Source organism: Colletotrichum higginsianum, chromosome 5 (genome assembly GCF_001672515.1).
Source record: "Colletotrichum higginsianum IMI 349063 chromosome 5, whole genome shotgun sequence".
Taxonomy (NCBI): Eukaryota; Fungi; Ascomycota; class Sordariomycetes; order Glomerellales; family Glomerellaceae; genus Colletotrichum; species Colletotrichum higginsianum.
Window position 1 is genome coordinate 2505207 of NC_030958.1, and position 20449 is coordinate 2525655.

The following is a 20449-nucleotide window of genomic DNA, read 5'->3' on the forward strand; positions in this document are numbered from 1 at the left end:
TGCAGTTGACAATTCCAGTGCGCATCCCCTCGCCAGTGCACCGATAACACCCACCCCTTTCTTTCATCTTGACTTCCACATGCCCTGTTTACCGACTGTACGAGACGGACTGACGAGGCGTTTCCGCTGGACTGTAGGTAGCGGTTTGCCCCGTGACTCTTCCATCTGCGAACTCAGTCGCGGCAATCTGGCTTCGGCTCCCCCCCTCTCTCTCCAACTGTTCAGTTCTCAAGTCAAGGAGGAAGTGCTTCCTGATCTGTCGCGGTCATCTTTTAGTGGAGAACACACAAAACTTGCCTCGGGCTCTAACGGCGAGCAGCCTTCGCATCCCGATGTTTGCTTCCTCTTCCTGCTTCCTCTCTCTCGCCAACAAGAAAACATGACGGCGCCGATGCTGCTTCTTACCGAGTTGACGACGTCCCGAGGGGCGTTCTGGTTCTTCTCCCCTTCTAAGCCAGTCAGGACGACATATGACCGACATATGACGGTTTCCCTACCTTGCGGCGGAGGGGGCTCCGCGTAACACAAACTGACGTGAACAACCAGGCACTGACTGTATGTAGACTTATGAAGATCATACCAAAAAGCAAAAGAGTACATACAACACCAGGTATTCGCTGGTCGTCACCGACCCAACTACTAATCCGGCCCTCACTGGCTTATCTATGGGAGAGCGGACGGGATCCCGAGTTCTCCAGTGGGTATGGTCGTATGTGCCAGAGAAACGCCATAAAACTACTTATATTGGTGATGGCGGTGGCACTGTGATGGCTTCCGTGGTAGCTATCCACTCCAACGGCGTGTTGGGCGGAAGACCCGTGATGCCGATCCAGTGCGCCTACTTTGAGATGGAAAACCTTCCTGGACCGGAGAATCCGGCCATGCGTGAGCTTGGTCTCAGCTGGTAAGGGGGGAGGGGCGAAGATCCCACACGCCCATGGCGGCCAGCAGATCCTTACGCGAGACCACAAGCCAGCGTCGTCTGGTAATAGTGCATCGTAGCAAACGGCGCGCGGCGGTAGACGTGACCGTGGCATGGACGGCTTCGGGCTGAGGGGCCGTCGAGAGTCCAGAAGAGACGGCAGGCCTCCAGCAGGGGGGGAGGGGGTCTCGCCGGGCTGTTGGGCGGCTTGGAGCGTCTCGTACGAGTGCATCTGGAGTGGTTCTTCCTCGGACGTCAACATGGCGATGGACGAGTTTCAGTCCAGCTGTTACGCTTGTCTGTTGGTGCCTTGGGGTTTGTAACCCGAAACCTGCGCAGCGGTCCACTTATGAAAGCCACTTCGAGATGGAGAGGAAGAACTGGAGGGGATAAGGTTGTTGAGGATCCATTGCCCAGTTGCTCTCAAAATACCAGACATGGTAAGCTGATGGAATGTTGATGGAAGAAACATGATGCTGTCACCGGATTGCTAAAATGCAGGTTCTTCCACAGCAGCGTACGGTATCCTTCATTTTCTCATGCTGCTACCAAACCCGTCGAGTGTGAAGATGGCCCAAAGGAACAATATGCCTTGCCTACATCTCTGTGTCTGCTCCCTACCACTGGTGCCACCAATTAAGCTACATGACCCCCTCACTGCACCTTTCCACCTCTGAGATGCTGCTCAATTCATCTTCTGCAGCATCGGTGTTGCTGTTTGATGGATGTGATGCCAGCCGGTTTGGACGTCCTTCCTAGTGACATGATCAATATGGGATACGTTGGGGAGGGGAGGGGGGCGTCACATCACGCCCGAAGGACTTACCGTCGGTTGCTTTCCTGCTTCCCTCCTACACCATCACGAATCGTCAGATTCTTGATCACCTGCGAGCCGGCTCAATGATCACTCCTTCTTCCGTTATCCTTCCTGCCATGACGATGCGCGCCACTCTTGCTTCGCCATGCCTCTGATCCATCCTACCACCGTCTCGTGCCTCCCTAACAGGATGCCAGTGCTGCCTTGTTTGGTTCGCCGGGAAAGACCACTCCTTCTGCTTCTTGCATTTTCCCTGTCCTCCATGTTCTGTCTGATCGAGGGCCGCCCAGGAACACGAATGGTAAGGTGCTGGGCCACCTTCTGCGAGCCGGCTCCCTGACCACTGCCCCTTCCGTCACCCTTCCTGCCTTCAGGCAACACTGACGATGCGCGCCATTCCTGCCATGCCTTTAGTTCTTCCACCGTCTTGCGCCTCTCTGGCAGGAAGTTAGTGCTGCCTTGATCGGTTCGTCGGGAAAGATCACTGCTTCTGCTTCTTACCACCGGTCTCCATGTTCTGGCTGATTGGGGCCCGCCCTGGAAGGGTATAAATGTCTGCCCACCCCCCCGACATCTCCTCTTCTTCTTCTTTTCCTCTTTATCCATCTTCTTCACCTGCTTTCGCAGCTGGCCGTGTGCTGCAAGCTGATCAAGAGAGCTTGGGCACGACGGACCTGGCGGTCCCCCTTTCACTAACCCCGCCAGGCTTCGAAGAAAAGGCGGCCACAATTTTTGGTTTCTGTTTGACCTGGTATTACACTCTATCCAGGTCGGACTCTTCTTCTTCTTCTTTTCATTGTCTTCGCCGGCTGGTCCGGCGGGATGAAGAAGAGATCTCTGGCGATGCTGAGTCCTACTGCTGTTGGGCTGTTATCCATCCTGTATCCATCTTCTTCACCTACCTCCTCACGCAACAGACTGCGTGCCGCACGTTTGAAGTTCTTCTTCTTCTTTTCCTGACGAACTTCTGGTAGTCGGCTTCCACTAGTTTCGGCCGTGTGCCACGAGCTGATCAAGAGGGCTTGCATCATGACGTTCTTCTTGTACTTTTCATGCTTGATCTTCTTGGGAGTGGTGTACACCTTCTGTAGGCCCTCGGTTCTTGTGCTCTCGGAATTGGGTCGTAATGCGATGGGAAATAGTTCTAAGGAAGATGGAAGTGATGGGAGATCTCCTGTGGGCGATGCAGCTTCTTATAGGAATAGACATGGGGTTGGTGCAAAAATCGTCTTTTAGCACCTTGAAGGGTCTGGTGAGTCACTGCCCATGTTCACGTATCCTCGTCCACGGTTACTAGCAAGCTTGTGTGTCGTCAGGGTTTGCGGTGCCACAAAGGTTAGGGAGGACCAGACGCATAGCGAACCATGGCTACAGGAGATCATTGTCAAACTTCATTGCAAAAATCCCTGACCGTAAATCGTGGCGTTGACTTGGATCCAGCCGGGTAACCAGTATCCCTTCTGTCATTGCGATTGTTGTACGTCAGGAGAAACTCTGGCCCAGCCGCTGGGAGCATGTGAACGGAACTTGCTAGCATAGTGTGAAAGAGAACCTTGCCTGGTCCGGATCCGTGGACGATGGAGATGGTGCCCAGGCGCATGCATCTTATGGTTTGGTCTGCGGACAACAAGGTCAACCGATTACAGCCCACCTGCCAGCCTCCCCTACCACGACCTATTACTAACCCTCCTATACGCTAACAGACTATCTAGCTGGCTGAGGTATACTTAAGCACAACACCCAAGTGAGCCCTTACTAGCTTATTCACAGGAGAGCAGACAGGGCCTTTGGATCTCCTGTAGGTAAAGTTATGCAGGCGATGGAAGGGGCTTGTTGGGTTCATTTTATTGGTAATGGTGTTGGCGCTGTGAACGGCACCGGATGGCAGCAGACTGCTCTGTGAACGTGGAGATCTTGTTGCCCGCGCCGCTAGGCAGTGATGCTCCATAACTTCGAATATCTGCGTCTCATACCTCGGAAGCGGGCGTTTCGTCCGCTGTCACTTTATCCTCATAGCAGGGAAATCAGATCAGTGGCAGCTTCAAGCTCCGGGGTTGTCGTCATGCCGGGAACGGGTGGCATTATCCAAAGTGATTGCCGTAACCCTTTGGATATTCCTTTAACAGACGACCTCCGGGTGCTCCACAAACTGTCCAACGTCTTGTGTTTGGTAGCTTATTGTGAGCGGCGGAAGAGACGCGTCCGACTCGCAAGTCTCGGAGCAGCGGAAATATGACCTGCAGCTGGTCAGGCTGGAGTACTGCTGCGGAGTCCCCTGCTTGGAAACATGGCTGACGCATTGCGCCGGCGTCAATGAGGATGTACCTTTGCTTCGTTGAAGGATGCCCAAGCAACCGGGTCTAAAGAACGAGAAACCGGAGTGCGTGTCCAGGTTAGCCATGAAATGATGACATCGCGCCGGGTGGACTTGGGGTCGAGGCGGTGGAAGCTGTAATGCATACTGGCATGCACGGTCCGGTCCGTTTCGACAGACCGGCCGAGTTGCAATATGTTAACATTAGACTGGTATGTGACAAGTATAATGATATGTGTCGAGGAGCCGGCCCGCCTGGGCCGGTCATATTTTCCAACGTCGCTCACATGCCGCATATGCTCTTCCATCAAGCATCATAAATGCTAGAGAACACTGCGCCCCAACCGTACAACGCCCAATAGCTCGAAGTCGACAACGTTCCGCCTCCTCCCCTTTTAATGAATAGAGTCTCAATTCATTCGCGTCCAGATTCTGAGGCGTAGTCATCAACGAGACTCTGCATCTCAGCGTCATGTATCCTGCGATCCCGCAGCCGGCGCTCAAGAGGTTCGGCCTGCTCGAAGGAACCGCGGCGGCCCCAGTTGCGAGGCTGGCGCTTGAGGAAGGCGCCCACAGAGCCGAGATAGCCCTCGTGGCGTAAGAAGTAAGCCTGCTTCTTGCCTTGCGACCAGAACTTGATAGCATAGCTGAGGGTGTTGATTGTTTGCCGGTGCCCGCGGATGAATGAGCCGCCAAAGTAGATGTGGTCTAGATTGTGGATTTGCGACTGGAGGAAGGCAATCTGACCGATATTGTTTGAGATGGCGTACAGTAGAGACCGGGATATATCGGCACCAGAGAACGGCTGGTCCGAGTCTTGCTCGGCAGCGTCGTGGTGGCCGGCTTCAGACGACTCGGCAGGGTCTGGAGAAGGACCCGTGTTCTTGATGTCGCCGTTGTGCAGCCCACCGTGATCCTCTGCCTCGTTCTCAGCTGTGCGCTTCATGCGGAAGACCTTGCCAAAAGAAGACGCGATTGTCGTGCTCTTGAGGCCAATCTTTCCGTAGTCGCCGCCGTAGATGTCGCCGACGAGCATATCCACCTTGGCATTGTCCCCCCGTTCGGACAAGTCGAGCATCTCGTCAAAGGTCCGAGCGCCAGTGAGGAGGGAAAGGAGGCCCCACAGGGTGCCACCTCCGAGCGAGGTTCCGCCCACACGTTGGTATTCGCGGGGACCCGAGACCTTGAGGAGTGAGACCCCGGAGCCAATGTTGACAAGAAGGTAGGGATAAATGTTCTCCGAGGGCGAGACGAAGTGCATTGGGTCAGTCTCGCTGTAGGTAAAGACCTCGCGAGGTATTTCTGTAATGAAGAAGTCGAGACCTAGGGACGGGTCAGCAATCGCCCTCCCACGCAAACCGAGGACGCGCATTGGGAGGCTCACCAATGATGAGGCACTCCATCTCTTCCTCGCGAAGAACATCCACGCCCAGGACGTCCCGCATCTTGTCGTAGAACTTGAAGGCGCCGCCTCCGGTCGCCATGACACTCAACGCGTTCGGTTGAGAGCCATTGAGGGTCTGCTGCTTGTCCTTGAGGTGGCGCATAAACTCGATGCAGTCGTCGATGCGATCGGTCTCGAAGTTGAGGAAGTTGAGACGGCCGCCCGGCTCGGCCGAGTGGGGTTCACGCGTAAAGTAGACAAGCTTAATCAGGGAGCCGCCAATCTGCGCGATGTAAGGTTAGCATTCAACAGGAACAGAGGACAGGGCGGACGGCCGCGTACGTCAACAGCAATATGGCTCACGACGGCATGGTGGTTGGGCAGGCGGATATCGCTCGTCTCGTGATGGGTCGGCGAACCTCGGCCATTGTTGCTCGGAGAACTCGAATCGGGGTCGACGATGAAGGCACCCTTCACGTTGATTCGGACGGAGCCCGGCCGGATGATGGTGTTGTCGATTTCTTCGGTGCTCGTCATGGTCCGGGCTCTCGTACGAATGTCGGCGCCAGCCAGGACGGGGGGGTCGGAAGAGGCGGTGGTGATGGAGTTGTTGTTGTCGTCGTTGCGTTCGTCGTCGGGTCGGGGATCCTCGATCGCTGAGCCTCCATCATCAGGCGCGGGGCCCATGCTCGGTCTTTATGGGGTGGTCGTCGGGCGCGTGGATGGCCAGACTGAGGTGGCTTGGGACGGTGCAGCTCGTGAATTGGCGGTCCAAGAGCGGCGTGACTAGGTTCGCGGGAGGTCGGAGGACGGCTGGGGAGGATGCGCGACGGTTGGCCGGGATTGCGTCGGCGCAGGGTTCGCTTTGCGCTGCGTCAGTTCGCTTCGGAGTTGGAGGAGGGGGAGGTTCATCGAGGGGTTTGGGGATTGTGGGAACACTCGACGATTTTGAGTCGAACAGACTGGAATCCTTGCCTTAATTACTCTTGCGCGCGAGTCCCCGCGTCGTATCTCCGGAGGGTTTTCCTTATCGATAAGAGGAGGGGAGAAGAAGAGGCGGAGGAGCGGGAGTAACCCAGGTCAGATCAGATGTACTCTTTCCTATCTGGGCAAGTGCCTAGGTCAAGGTGCTACCTGGGGATTCGGCTAGCGAGCAACCTGACGGCCTACTTCTAATCACAAACATGGTATCCGTAACGTACAGAGAACAGAAGTACAAAGTGCCGCCGGACCGAGGCTTTCAGGGCATTCCCCACTAGAGATCACCTCTCAGCTGGTCATGGGCACCGCACTGCCAGGCCGCCCAGGTGCGGCACAGCGAGCGGTTCCTTGCAGACACAGCACACAAACTCCGTTCCCGCGATCCGACCCTCAACGGTTCGTGTTCATATGGCTTCCTTCTCTCCGCAACGAGCCGGACATGTGGCGTCCCATTCGTCCATCCACGTTGCATTCATTGCTTCCGCTGATAGCCAACTCCGAACTTAGTTCCAGAGCCAGGGTTGAGTGAGCATTTGGCACCTCTGGCCACCGATCATAATCGCCTTTGGCGCGTGTCCGACCCCGGCCCGGCGTGGACGGTGGTCATGGCCATTTCATGGTATGCTCCACCGGTGGGCTTCCTCCAAGCCCCGGTCCCAATTTCCAAAGCCAACGGGACAGCTGGCGTCGATACCGGTCCTGCGGCATCATCAGTTCGTTATTGGCGGGTTTTATACAGTCGGCCCGTCTTTGGATATCGATGCGCGATAAGTTGAACACACACAGACATATCCACTTGTAGCTGGTTTTCGTGGTGTTCTCTTTTGCACGATGACCCGGACGTGATAAATGGTTCCAGCGCAATGACCCGTACCAAAGTCTCTAGGCAGTCAATCGTCTAAACTGGGAGAGTGATATCAACGTAGGTACATTGCGCGCCGCCCGCTCGTTCACAGTCGGCTCAGGCAGGCCGGGATGAGGCCCCATAAAAAGTCATTGGTGTCCTTCGGTCTCAGCCCCGACGACCTCCTAGCCAAGCCACGACGGCCTCTTGCATAAGGTCCTCAATGCATCTCAAAACATAGCAAACGCCATTTAAAGTCTAACTGCCCCTAACTATTTGTGCCGCACTCACTCAATTCCAGCACAACAGGCATCAGACGCTTCGTTCCCGAGGTCATCTCAAGCAGACCGGGGACGGAGAGCCATGAGAGGCCGGGAGAAGAGAAACATCATGCTCTAGAGACGTACCTTAGAGAAAGCGCTTCAATCTAGACACCGGGCCAGGCTTCCCGTAATTACCTCGGTGAAAGCCGACCACCCATCGATCACACCCCGACAGGTCCTTCGCCGGCTGCCAGGTCGGCTCTGCGTATTCCCAGTCGACGAGATACTGCAGCCCAGTCCGTGGTGTCTTTCCAGTCCATCTAGAGTCGAGGATGGATTTGAACGCCCAGCGTTCCTCTTCGGGCTTCTTTTGGTATTTCACGACGACACGGCCTGCCTTCTCCGGCTCTGGCTGCGACACCGCCGCGATAAGGGCGGGGATGACGATGGGTTTAGTGTCTTGGTCTCTGTCGAGGCTCAGGAGCTGAGCCGCGTGAGATCGTCTGATCCAGGGATCGTAGAGTAGAGACCATTGAAACCATATTTCGGGCGTGAGACCAGGACAACGAGGGGACTCTACGTCGTTTATGGCTTCATGAGTAATGGAAGCAGGCAAAGAGGGCGTACTGAGACGTGTCCAGGACACGTCGATAGTCGGAGCATGGACCCATGCATTGCAAAAGAGCCCAACGACCCCGACGAGGACCTCTACAATGGACCGGCCGTCACAGGACCCAAAGTCCCAGAAAAGCCAGCTCTCGAAATGGGAGCACAACTTGACGAGGCATGATACCAGGGACCGATCGGCGAACTCTTCTCCTAGTGTGGTGGGCTGCGTCAGCAACACTTGTCGTTCCGAGGCACTCGAGTCACGTATCGACTCGTCTACGCTGTTGATGATGCCCTCTTCGTCCAGTTGGGGACCTGGCTGTGCTTCCGGGCGCTCTAGCTCAATGAGGAGGGTGCGGATGACGGCTCGGACGGGTGGGAAACGCATGAACTTGTGCAGCTCATTGATGCGGATGTTGTATCTTGATGCCAGCCTGGCCAAGTCAGTATTGACCACGACAGAGGATTCGTTGGAATTGAGATCCGGTCTGACAGGACGGAAGACGTAGTCGTTAGGCCACGCAGTGCTCTTACATCTCCCAGAGCTATGTGCGAAGACGACCTCGAGAAAAGGATGGCCGATTAGGGGCTCATCGTAACACCACCCCTGCTCCATGTGTCGTTCTTGCAGAGCCGAGTTCATGAGTCTGATAAGATGCTTATTTGTATCGTTTACCTGTCCAGATGCGAGTCTGGCGGTGTCGATTTTCCAGACATACATGATCTTCTGACGACTAGTGGGTGTGCCGTAATTCCTGTCTTATAGTACCACTAAACCGAAGCAGGCGCGAGTCAAAGGGACTGTGAGGATTGGAGATGTTATGAAGGCGGAGATATCTGGTAAATCTGTCAGACTTGGATGCCTGTGGGTGTACTCCTGCAACATATACGGAGGGCTGTAATGACGTGAAGCTAGCAATAATGGCCCCAGGCGGTCGAAGACGAGACGTGGACAGTGACGCTATTCTCTTTCTTTGGAACAAAGCTCTTGCACCCAGAAAGGATCAAACCGACAAGTTTTGCCGCCCATTGAACTCGACGACAATGAAAGCATTTCAGTACAACATCTTCACAAAGACGTTGTCACTCAGGCCGGTCAGCGTGGAGCTTGGACTTTCAAACAACCGCCTCTTAGACCAAGGCCACTACACTGACATTGTCATTAGAGCCGAGATGACTGGATGGCCCGCAACATTATCGTTATCCCGCGTCAAGGGGCATATGTTCTCAGCTTGTCAAGAGATCAGCTTTTGAGACATAATGATTGGAACCGCAGAGTCTGATGACATGACAGGCACGAATAAGGGCGTCGTCCACCAAGCGGCGGAGGAATAGATGGGCAGTGGCTGGATATGTGGGAAGAACATGAACCATCTTCGAATCGCGGGAAAAGGTATCTCAAGTAACGACGAGAAGGGCCCATGTTCTTGACATTCCCACGCGTCGTCGAACTTCCAAGAGTGACACATTGCCAGGAGATTTATTATCGCCGCCAAAAGAATGTCGTTGTGTACCCGAAGCCAAGCTCGGCCAAGCTCATGGAAGGGCTCGAGACTATTGGGAGCGGGACGGCAGGTGACAGGACGACCACCCACTGGCAATAAGGTGCTCACATGGCTGGGTTGCAAGCGGGGGCAGCAGCTCTTGATGGGCGGGTAGAGAGTCCATCAAGGAGAAACGCGAACCAGAGAGCGGCCAATGAGGGGCGGTTCCTGGGCCATCACCTCGAGCCAGCTCTGCGACCGACGGCAGCGGGCCAATGAGGTAGCGTGCGTGTTACAGATGAAGGGTCCAGCAGTGATGGTAGTTGGCGGGCGCGGGATGTTCCCTGGGGATTGAATCTCCATGACGACTGGCCGGTGACATGGCGGTGTGCGAGCAGATGCCATGGAGCAGTAATGTCGGGACGGAATCCTTTCTCAAGATTTTAGCCAACGCCGGCAGACTTTTCAGGCCTGGGATCCAAAGGGATCCAAATGGACCCAAAGACTTGGATACTGATTCAATCAAGATGCAAGGAAACTGTCTGCTGGAGGTGTTCTCGACTCGCGAAGGCTCTGAATGGACGAGTCAAAAGCGACATGGTAATAGCCTGTTCATGTTGGTCGGGCTCTTCAAGCCGCGTCCAATGAGATGGACAGCCGGGCCAGGGAGTTCGTAGAATGGCAGATTCCGAGTTGGAGATTCCGCAAACATGTCGATGACAAAGAGGTCAAACACAATAAAATGTCAGCAAAGCGGACGAAGCGGGAAGCGCAAGTTGTTGAAACCAACGAGGGCGTATACCAAGACAGGAAGGAGACTGATTGCGTCAGGTCGGCCGGTGTGTTCATCTAGATCTTATGGCAGCATGTTTTTCGCGCGCAGCAACACAGGGGTAAGATGAATTCTGCTGTCAGACTGAATACGGAATACGACTCATGAAGTGTTTATTATCGGGATGCCGGCTCAAGCACAGATGGCACAGCAAACACCCATGACTGAGTTACCAATACCGTTTGCCAACGTTGCGCGCGGGAGTGAGGTCACACAGTCAGGGTCTTGGTGAGGGATAACTTGGCAAGATAAATACCCCCCCCCCCCCCTCTCTGTGATACCTATACTGGAGGTGAGGTGGTCCGTTGCCTTACGGGGAACAACGCTCTGCGACTCCCCACCGAATACCTGGTCGTTAGTGATGAGATGATGGCGTGCGTCGGGGGAGGATTGGGTTAAGCCAGCCCAGTGAGTGGATGGGTGATCCAGGCAATCCCAGTCCGGCATGCCGGTTCGCACAGGGTATGCACCGTACTCCAACTACCCATTATGGAGATTGAGACGGCGCCTGACTCTTATCGATTGATGTGTGTTATCTAATCGTGCGCTGTTTCAAAAACATCTTGAAGACCCTTCCGCAAGCGCCCTGAAAGCGGGCGACGCACCCGGTGAAAAACATGGTTCTCACACTCCATTCAGGTACGGAACGCTTTTCTTGGACGGGACGAACGTGGGTGGGCTCAGTCATCATGCCTTTGCCAATTTCTGTCCTGGAACCGGTGCCTACAAGCGCAGCCGGATGGATACCCAGAGATCCCAAACCCTACACCTCACGTTCCTGGTCAACTGCATGCGCGCGCGCGCGCGCGAGCGAGCGAGCGAGAGAGAAAGAAAGAAAGAGAGCGTGAGAGTGAGGACATCGCGATCCGGCCGCATCTGATCTTACCTACCTACTTAGGTACTGGGTAGCTCGGGTAGTAATAATAATGCATCCGTTGGAAGAAAGCGCCCGGACGTGGCTGGCATGTGTTCCGGCGCCTTCCTTCTCAAGACAGGCGGCGCTAGGCAATCAAGCGCTGTTAAATCGAGTCGGGAATGTTCTATTCTTCGTTCATTGCACCCATGGAAGGAAGACAGCTTGTAGGTATAGCATGGAGGAAGGTACACATTCCGTGCGCGCCCCGGCGTCCCACTACCCCCCCCACTATCGGCCGTCGGTCGCATCAGCTGCTTGTCGCATTCAAGTTCTCACCTGCCTCTCTGCGACCATCGAACCCTCCCCCTGCCCCCCAATCCAATGACGTCCTCAACTTCTCGCAAAGGGCCAATCGAGCCAAGGCATGCGGAATGTGCGAATAGCAAGTGCGCCTTTGGACGGGAACATGGAAAGAAAGCAATTAGCGCCCAGCCAACCTGGAGACAGCAACCCCTTCCCTCCTGGCACACACACCCGCGCAGTCTTCATCGCATTTCGCTGACACGCCGTGTCCGCCTGCCCCACCATTCCATTCCGTCCTCCGTCCCATGCCATGCCATGCCATCCTGTCGCATCGCCTCTCTTTCCACTTGTCTTTGCGTCTTCCCATAACCTTCCTTCCCAACCAACCTCCTCTCCCCCTATCACCGCCCCATTGTTACTCCGACCTATCTGTACCCGTCGAGCAAGTAATGTACCTTGCTGTCCATCGGCCGCTCCATCACCAAAGAAAGGCTTGGTCGCCTCTAGAGACAATCACCACCACTGCCACCACCACCACCACCAACGTCGACGGCTCTTTTCACGACCAAACTTGTGCCCAACTCCTCCTACCCGACACTGCTTACTATCCACCCATCTTTTCAAGACCACCTTATTCGAACCGACGTCGGTATTCTCCGCCAACCATCAACACACATCTCTCGCCCTAGACTCCCCTCTTGGCCACCTCTACATCACGATCGCGCATCCAACTCGGGTTGCCAAAGTTGGCTGACTTCTTGGCCTCACGAGGACAATCAACTTACCAAACCGCAAGCCAGAAGCCCAGGTCTGCACCGTCCGCCCTGTTCGACCTCGTTTGAGTTGCACCGCACTGCAGTGCATCATATCGCAAAACACCTGATGAATCGTGGTCGCGGACCCGCGTGCTGCTAGTAACTGGATGCGCTCTCTCTGATCCAGTTACACACTTTCTTTCCGCACTCCCGTGGATACTGTCGCCACGCTGCTTATCGCCGTCAACTTCGACGCTGCACCCCCTCTTTCGCCCAAATTCCCCTCTCATCATTTTCTTAGGCCATCATTTCCTGGCCGGCTCTTGTTTTCTCACTCTCACCCCACTCTCTGTAGTTACTAGCGGACGACCATTCGGCGACCTGTCCGACCGTTCAGTTACCGCCGAAACCGATACCCGTCCAAACGCTCAGCTGGCTTGTTTATGCCACAGACGCAGTCCAAGACGCAAAGGCCGATATACACACCGTGAACGAGGCAGACAGTTTGATACACGCACAGCTGAGACATCACCAATCGAGGGCCATTAGTCGTCGTCCCGCTCTGCCGACCTCGACTTGACCTGTCCGTCTGGACCTCAGGCTCGACTTTGCCCCCCTTCCCCAACTGGTCCCCCACACTATCCGGGGGCGACATTTCACATCCCGTTTTACACATTCCACAGCTCACGATGAACGGCAGTCAACAAGCCCAAGAACCGGCAGCGCAACAGCCTCTACAGCCGCCAGCTGTGGATGCCGATGCGGGTGCCGGTGCCGGTGTTGGTGCGAACGGTAACTCGATGACGGCCAAGAAGCGCAAGAAGGACGGTCTGAAGCCCATCATCACCACCGAGACACCTCCGTAAGTTTGATCAATGGAGCATTTTCTTGACTCTTCTTTTGCTTTACGTTGTTTGCAGTTTCGTAATGTTGTGTTTCTGTTCGTTCCCTAGGCGGAGAACAGTCAAAAAGTGCTCTTCTTCACCTCTCAATTTTGTTTCCATTTGGCGCCTCAAGCTTCATTTGCACAGGACATTCTCCTCCACTGCTCGCGCTATTACCCCTCTATATTGTCTAAAAGCGCCCGATGCCGCACGTCCTACCCTACGCTTGTAGCGGGGCGGGGCATGGGGGGTAGGTAGCGATGGGGTTGGAATCTCAGCAGACCAGACCAGTTTTGGCTTGCAAAGTCCAGCAGCAGCAAGTCCAGTCCGAGTCCAGCCCAGTAAGCAGACACAGTGAGAGACCAGTCAGTGCCCAGCACCGCGCCACGCAGCTTGTCTCAGCAGAGAGATGCGACCGCGCTCGAAGGGACTACGTCATGGCCGCCGCGAAGGAGAATAGGAGAAACCCCGCCAAGACGATTTGTCTATTCGACAACGACAAGACGGAAAAGATGAACAGACAAGATGGCTGGGGACGATGCTGCGGGATCGATACCCGATGGGCCTCAGTCGCTTGGATGGGGTGCACCACGGCCGTTACACAGGGAAGCCATTGGCCAGAGATGGGCATTTTTCTGGCTTGCAAAACATGGGCCAGGAGGACCAGGGCCGCTCGCACTCCCACCCAATTTACGGGTCACCCGCTGTCGCCGTTGCCAGCAACATCCACCACTGGCACCGCCGAGACTGCAGCTTCGCATTTGCTGGGCCCGCAATGCGCAGCACGTTGAAGTGCACATCATCGACATGCCTTGCGTTGCAATCCGCGTGTGTGACGATAGGGATGGATACCTCTGAGGACAAGGACGGCGACGGGAGGGGAGGGGGTTTGCTGAGAGGGGAACCCGATGAGGTGTGTGGTCTGGGTATGGTATATTTGGGCGCGCACGCCGACCGATGGATGCCACGAAGCGCCGATGCCCTGGATACTCACTACCCATGCTTGCTTGGACCGGGCTGGACTGGACCGAACGCGACTGAACCGGACTTGAATCTGCTCATTGCCATACCGTCTCAAAGGTGTTGACGATATGATTTTGACACCCCGAAATATTGGGGGTGCGTCTCGCAAGTTGCTGACGCGGAAGGGTGCTGTGCCCCAGCGCCCTCCTCTCACGCCTACCCTCTACCCTTCTCTCTGGGCGTTCAGTCAGTCAAGTGTCCCCGCTGACCTTGACCTGATCCTGGCCTGGCCCGGGGACTGGCTTCCAAGTGGCTCAGCCAGTCCTACCGATACATGTGTGTGTGTTTTTCGTCGCCAGGCTACTTCTGATCTCCATTCCCGTCCTTGTTCTTGTTCTCCTCGCATCACTGGCCCCTCTCCTCTCTTATTACCTGCTTTTTTCCCTCTCTCGGTTTACCTTACTACCGACGTTTACCTTATCCGGCCCAGGGCTCTCACTCTGGTCTACCTTTCACTTTACCTAACGCTGCCCGCACGCACGCACACACGCACGCGCGCCCACCCACTACCCTACCATCTCTACCACCCTGTCTCTCTCAACCCCATCTATCGGCCTGCTGTTTACTGCCCTTTGCCTGGCTGAACCGTTCCCGCGCCTTACCTTACTTTCACCTCTCGCCTCGCCTCACCTCACCTCACAACGACCTCGTTCCTTTTTCCCCTTCCCTTCCTCCCAGACCTTCCTCCCACCCCAGTCGGCCACGACTGGACTCGCCGCCGTCACTCTCAGTGTCACTCCCAGTGACGTTCCTATGTTGTGAGCGGCACCGGCTTCGCACTGGATTTTCGCCCATCATTTTTTTTTCGTTGTGCCATTTCCCTCTCTTCATTCAGCTTGTCTCTATCCCGCCATCGCTCGACCCTCCGCTTCTCTTTCCTACTTATTTTCTGGTATCAGACTGTTCGCGCTGGATGCGCAATGTTGCAAACATGAGCTTCCTCAAGACAAGGTTCCTGCTCTTTTCTCCTTGAGTTGTCGCATTCACGTTGCTCACCTGGCCGCGGCGAAATCTTCGCCCGGTTGACTTGCTGTTCTCCACCCCCGCCATTTCAATCACGCACTTGGCGTCGCTTTTTCCTCACTTTGCGCGCCCCGACATCCAACTCGACTCGCCTCCATACTCGGTCAAGCATGTGCTAATACTTTCTTCTTTTCCCACAGAACCCACCAACTGTCTGCAGCCATGCAGAACTCGCCCACTTCGACATCCTCAGGCGAAGACCCCGCAGAGAACACGGCCGACGAAGAAGACTCCGAGGACTACTGCAAGGGCGGCTACCACCCCGTGCAGATTGGCGAAAAATTCAAGGACGGCAAATACACTGTCGTGCGCAAGCTTGGATGGGGCCACTTCTCTACCGTCTGGCTCTCCAGGGACAACAGTTCGGGCAAGCACGTTGCCTTAAAGGTCGTCCGCTCCGCTGCGCACTACACCGAGACCGCCATTGACGAGATCAAACTCCTCAACAAGATTGTCCAAGCCAAGCCTGACCACCCCGGACGCAAGCATGTCGTCAGCCTGCTTGACTCCTTCGAACACAAAGGCCCCAACGGCACCCACGTCTGCATGGTCTTCGAGGTCTTGGGCGAGAACTTACTGGGTCTGATTAAGAAATGGAACCATCGAGGCATCCCCATGCCCTTGGTCAAGCAAATCACTAAGCAGGTGCTGCTGGGCCTCGACTACCTTCACCGCGAATGCGGAATCATCCACACAGACTTGAAGCCCGAAAACGTCCTCATCGAGATTGGCGACGTTGAACAGATCGTCAAGAAGGTGGTCAAGAGCGATCCCGGCGACAAGGAAAACAACAGGAACGGTCGGAGAAGAAGACGCACCCTTATCACTGGCAGCCAGCCGTTGCCGTCCCCTCTAAATGCCAGCTTCAACCACAACAACCTCTTCCCAACGACCAACTCGAGCCTCAGCCAAGTGATGCACGAAGGTATGCGATTATTCCCCCCCACGCCGCAGCCGCCGCCATCACATGCGCTCCCGCGAATCGCGCCGCCCCAAGCATCCTGGTCGTGCCACCACTCAGCCCAACCCGCCTACGTCGTTTCAGGGCGTCTGAATATATGCTAACATCTTGTCTTCCCAGGAGGAAAATCATCCACCGATGCTTCCCCTAAGCGCGACGCAGACCAGAAGACGCGCGAGAAGACAGCGTGAGCATACTACCCCGCCGAACAAAATAAGTGGATGACTTGATGCCTGATACTAACTGCTCCTTGCGCAGCGATCTCCTTACGAAAGAAGTTTCGGGCATCTCCCTCGACAAGAGCAATTCGCCTTCCTCCGGAGAAAAGCGCAAGGCGGAGGATGCACATGTGTTTGATGTTATTAGCGTCAAGATTGCCGATTTGGGCAATGCCTGCTGGGTCAACCACCACTTTACCAATGATATCCAGACCCGGCAGTATCGCTCACCTGAGGTCATACTGGGTTCGAAATGGGGCGCGAGTACCGACGTGTGGAGTATGGCGGCAATGGTAAGGATGAACAGAGCAGCAACCACCGCCCCTGGTGCTTGCCATGCTAATGACGCCTCGCTAGGTGTTTGAACTGATCACGGGCGACTACCTCTTCGACCCACAATCCGGAACCAAGTACGGCAAGGACGACGACCACATCGCGCAGATCATCGAGCTTCTCGGCCCCTTTCCCAAGTCGCTCTGCCTTTCGGGCAAATGGTCCCAGGAAATTTTCAACCGCAAAGGCGAGCTGCGTAACATTCACCGCCTGCGTCACTGGGCCCTGGCAGATGTCCTCCGCGAAAAGTATCACTTCAAGGAGGAGGAGGCGAAGCGCATCGCTGATTTCTTGACCCCCATGCTGGAACTTGTGCCCGAGAAGCGCGCCAATGCCGGAGGCATGGCGGGCCACTTGTGGCTCGACGACACACCCGGCATGAAGGGTGTTCGAATCAACGGGCTTGAAGTCGGTAGTCGGGGAGAAGGCATCGATGGCTGGGCAACAGAGGTGCGGAAACGGTAGGAAAAAAGTAATGAAGACCGCTTTCGATAATAGGGGGCCACCAAGATATCAACGTAATATTATATGAACGGTCGCCGGCCCCCTATCCCCTTCCCCCCCCTCCTTGGCCAACATGCCGCACCTCAGCATTGTACCTGATTTGGATTGAGTAGTTGCATGCACTGCACGCGCCCAAAGTGTTGCATGGAGTTTTGCTCTTTGTCAGTGCAACAGAGGACACTTACATTACTATTACTACTACTACAACTACAACACCTACGACACCTACTACAACAATTACAACATCAAAACAACTACTACAAACAAGACAACCATCATTGAAAGTGCTACAAACGGAAATAGGGGGATGAGAACAACTAAGACGCAATTGATAGGCTCAGCTTCCTTGCTGCGTTTGAAGGAAGGGATAGACACGATATTGTGAGCAGAGGAAGGCAGGTAGGGCACATTTTGGGAAGAGTCTAGTATGGCTCAGTTTCTTTCTTTTTTTTTCAAAGTAGAAGAGGAAGAGGAAGCAACGAAGGAGTTACCAGACCAAACCAAAGTGTCCCCTTGAAGGCTTCTTCCAGAAGCGCGCAAGGAGTGAAAGGTGGCTGTGGTGTAGGAGGTGAGCGAGAGTTTGGGTTGTTCCACAAAGGCATACAGTACGCTGTCGATGGCGAACTGTCAGCTGTTGATGGCAACTACACAGTCCCGTTGTCCTGCTCCCCTCGGCTGGATCTAGTCACGGAGAGCGGCCCCCTTTGGGGCGAGACCGCAAGGTGTCTTTGACTACCTAGGAGAGATGCGGGCGGTCCCTCTAACAGGAAGCTTCTTGGGATCGAGGCGAGACGGCCGCGAGCCGGCGACCGCACCAGAGTGCCAAGCCGATCTCGAAACCCATGCTCAATCGGCTCGAGAGAGCGTGTCCTGTTCGCTACCGGCCTGACCTATATACGCCAGTGCATTGTGGTGGCGGTACGTCGAGGTCGTTGGGCCACGGTACTGTTGATTAACACACCGGACGAGTCTCTCGTACACTTCACCTAAACCCCCTGATATGCCCACCTCCTGGACACGAGTTCAAGGAGAATGCCATTCTGATAGACTCACTACGCCGAATTTCGCATGAAAATGCAGCTGTCTTTCTCGACCCATCCATTGCATCCCTTTGCTATCTCTGTCTATCGTGACCCGGAACGCCTTCCTTTTGTGCTCGAAAAATACAAGTGTTGTGTTCAGCCCACCGACTGGAAAACTCATTTGAACCGTATGGGGAGAGGCTTAGCATCCCCACAGCCTGCCGGCGAGCAGAGCTCGCCATGGCAGGTTGCGACTGTCTCTTCCATTACAAAAAAAAAAGGAAGAAAAAGAAGAAACACCCTTCTCGCGGCTCGCTTACCGCTTCTTGCGGTTCTGTGTCATCTTGCGGAAAGCCTCCAGACCACCAGCGCCAATAGGACGGTGCTCAGGGGCCCGCGAGACGTCATACGTACTCTTGGGCGCAATCGTGTAGCTGTCAGGAAGGCCGCCAGGGCGAGCACGGTTCGAGGAAACGACGGGCGCCAGCATGGCCTCGCGCTCCAACTCTCTAGCAGACTGAGAGGGACGCTGGGTAAGGGTGAACTGGGAGCTTCCAGCTTGGCGTTGCGACATCTTGAGAGCTCTGCGGGGAACACAGGGTTAGCAATGGAGTGTAAAAGACCGCTAGCAAAATGGACCAAGTGAAGACGTACTCGTAGTCGAAATCGCGCGTCTCGACGTGCCGCTTTTTGTAGTCATCCGTCCGCTTGAGGATAGGTCGGCTCCAATCACCAAGGAGACGCTCGGCCATGCGCTTGATGCTCGGTTCCGGTCTCTTTGAGCGGGTGTAGAAGTAGACAACCTTTCCGATGCCGCTGCTAAGGAGCGCCTCCTTCTCGATGGGAAGTCGGATGAGCGCACTGAATATGTCGCGCTGAATGTTATATGCGGGCAGACTGCCATCATTCAGAGGTTCGAGAAAGAACTTGACGTGTTGCAGGAAGTTGGTATCGGGATCGAGAATGGCATGTTGAATGTTGTTTCTGTTCAACAAGCCGGTAACTGTAGGCAAGAGCTTCAGCTTGTGAACGGCTGGCTGCCCGGCCTCGCGTGCGCTGTTGTCGGCCTCGCAGGCCTTTTCCATTGCGACCTTCAGATCGGCGATCTGCTCATCAATCTCATCCTCCAGGTCCTGTGTTGTACACCGTCAGTATGCAGGCCATGAGCCCACGCATCGTAGAGCCAACCTACAATCTCGTCCTTCTTCTTCTTCCTCTTCACAGGACCCTTCATGGCAGCATCCAGCGCCCGGTCGATCGCGCGCCGTCTGCGCTCCTCCGGAGTAAGATGGGACTCGTCGTCAATCTCAGGCTCAGCAGCCTTGGGTCGGGGCTTCCTCTCGCCATCGGCCTGGCGCCTCGACTTTCGAGCAGGCCGTCCCGAGTCGCCTTCCAACTCGCCGGAAACCTCATCATCGCGTGATCTCTTCTTCTCTCGGCGTCCTTCTTTCGGTTTCTTCGCTTTCGCACCATCTGTCACCTTCCGCTTCGACGCCTTGAGAGTCTTTGCCACGTCTTCGTCAACCGCAACTGGGCGGTCCTCGATATTGGCTGTCTCTGGATCGTAGTCCTCGAACTGGTCCTCGTCCATTTCCGACAGCTGGTCGTCGTCGGAAAGTTCGGTGGCAGTCGCGCCACCGGCGCCCTCGCGAGGTTCTTCATTGTCGAGATGATCATCGCGATCAGGCAACGGCGATTCGGGGAGAGATTCGATATCCGACATCTTGGCAGAAGAGGCCGAGAAAACGCGTTGTTGTAGGATGCGAAGCTCAGCTTCTACTTGCGTTAATGGGGCGGAAAATGAAAAGGCTTTGATGGATGGCAGGTCGCCGTGTCTTGGTCGGTTGGTTGGCGTCGTTGCCCTTCGATTTTCAGATGGTCCAAGCTTAAGGCGAAGGGACTTGGAAGGAGCTACCAGCCTCACATACGTATGGGTCAACCTGTGGCTGGGGACTGGAAAACCTTATCTTATCCGTCAACTTGGTCTTCAAAGGTGGGATCAGTCATCCAGGTAGGCCACCCAATGAAAAGGTCAGTTGCCTCAGGCACGGTTTGTTTACTTCGCATTATGTGTATTATGTGAGTCGTCGTTCGTTTGTTCCTTGACAACAGCGCTT

The 20449-nt window shown here is 55.2% G+C and overlaps 6 protein-coding genes across 6 annotated transcripts; 3 read left to right on the top strand and 3 right to left on the bottom strand.

The window, feature by feature from the left end:
* Positions 1 to 79: 79 nt before the first annotated feature.
* CH63R_07648 (PA domain-containing protein) lies at positions 80 to 908 on the top strand (the record flags this gene model as incomplete). Its single annotated transcript, XM_018302623.1, has 2 exons — positions 80 to 457; positions 564 to 908. The coding sequence occupies 2 exons, from the start codon at positions 80 to 82 to the stop codon at positions 906 to 908; spliced, it is 723 nt and encodes a 240-aa protein (XP_018157401.1).
* Positions 909 to 4468: 3560 nt separating this feature from the next.
* Positions 4469 to 6124, bottom strand: CH63R_07649 (Pantothenate kinase; the record flags this gene model as incomplete). The annotated part of the gene is made up of 3 exons (XM_018302624.1): positions 4469 to 5376; positions 5438 to 5720; positions 5780 to 6124. 3 exons carry the CDS (start codon positions 6122 to 6124, stop codon positions 4469 to 4471), a joined length of 1536 nt encoding a protein of 511 aa, XP_018157402.1.
* A 1546-nt stretch (positions 6125 to 7670) lies between these two features.
* Positions 7671 to 8855, bottom strand: CH63R_07650 (uncharacterized protein; the record flags this gene model as incomplete). Its single annotated transcript, XM_018302625.1, has 1 exon — positions 7671 to 8855. The coding sequence occupies one exon, from the start codon at positions 8853 to 8855 to the stop codon at positions 7671 to 7673; it is 1185 nt and encodes a 394-aa protein (XP_018157403.1).
* A 4198-nt stretch (positions 8856 to 13053) lies between these two features.
* CH63R_07651 (uncharacterized protein) lies at positions 13054 to 14039 on the top strand (the record flags this gene model as incomplete). The annotated part of the gene is made up of 2 exons (XM_018302626.1): positions 13054 to 13226; positions 13535 to 14039. 2 exons carry the CDS (start codon positions 13054 to 13056, stop codon positions 14037 to 14039), a joined length of 678 nt encoding a protein of 225 aa, XP_018157404.1.
* A 1145-nt stretch (positions 14040 to 15184) lies between these two features.
* Positions 15185 to 17271, top strand: CH63R_07652 (Serine protein kinase; the record flags this gene model as incomplete). The annotated part of the gene is made up of 5 exons (XM_018302627.1): positions 15185 to 15222; positions 15435 to 16219; positions 16376 to 16442; positions 16514 to 16766; positions 16831 to 17271. The coding sequence occupies 5 exons, from the start codon at positions 15185 to 15187 to the stop codon at positions 17269 to 17271; spliced, it is 1584 nt and encodes a 527-aa protein (XP_018157405.1).
* A 1377-nt stretch (positions 17272 to 18648) lies between these two features.
* On the bottom strand, positions 18649 to 20055 carry CH63R_07653 (Transcription factor like protein; the record flags this gene model as incomplete). The annotated part of the gene is made up of 3 exons (XM_018302628.1): positions 18649 to 18916; positions 18987 to 19465; positions 19525 to 20055. The coding sequence occupies 3 exons, from the start codon at positions 20053 to 20055 to the stop codon at positions 18649 to 18651; spliced, it is 1278 nt and encodes a 425-aa protein (XP_018157406.1).
* Positions 20056 to 20449: the final 394 nt, after the last annotated feature.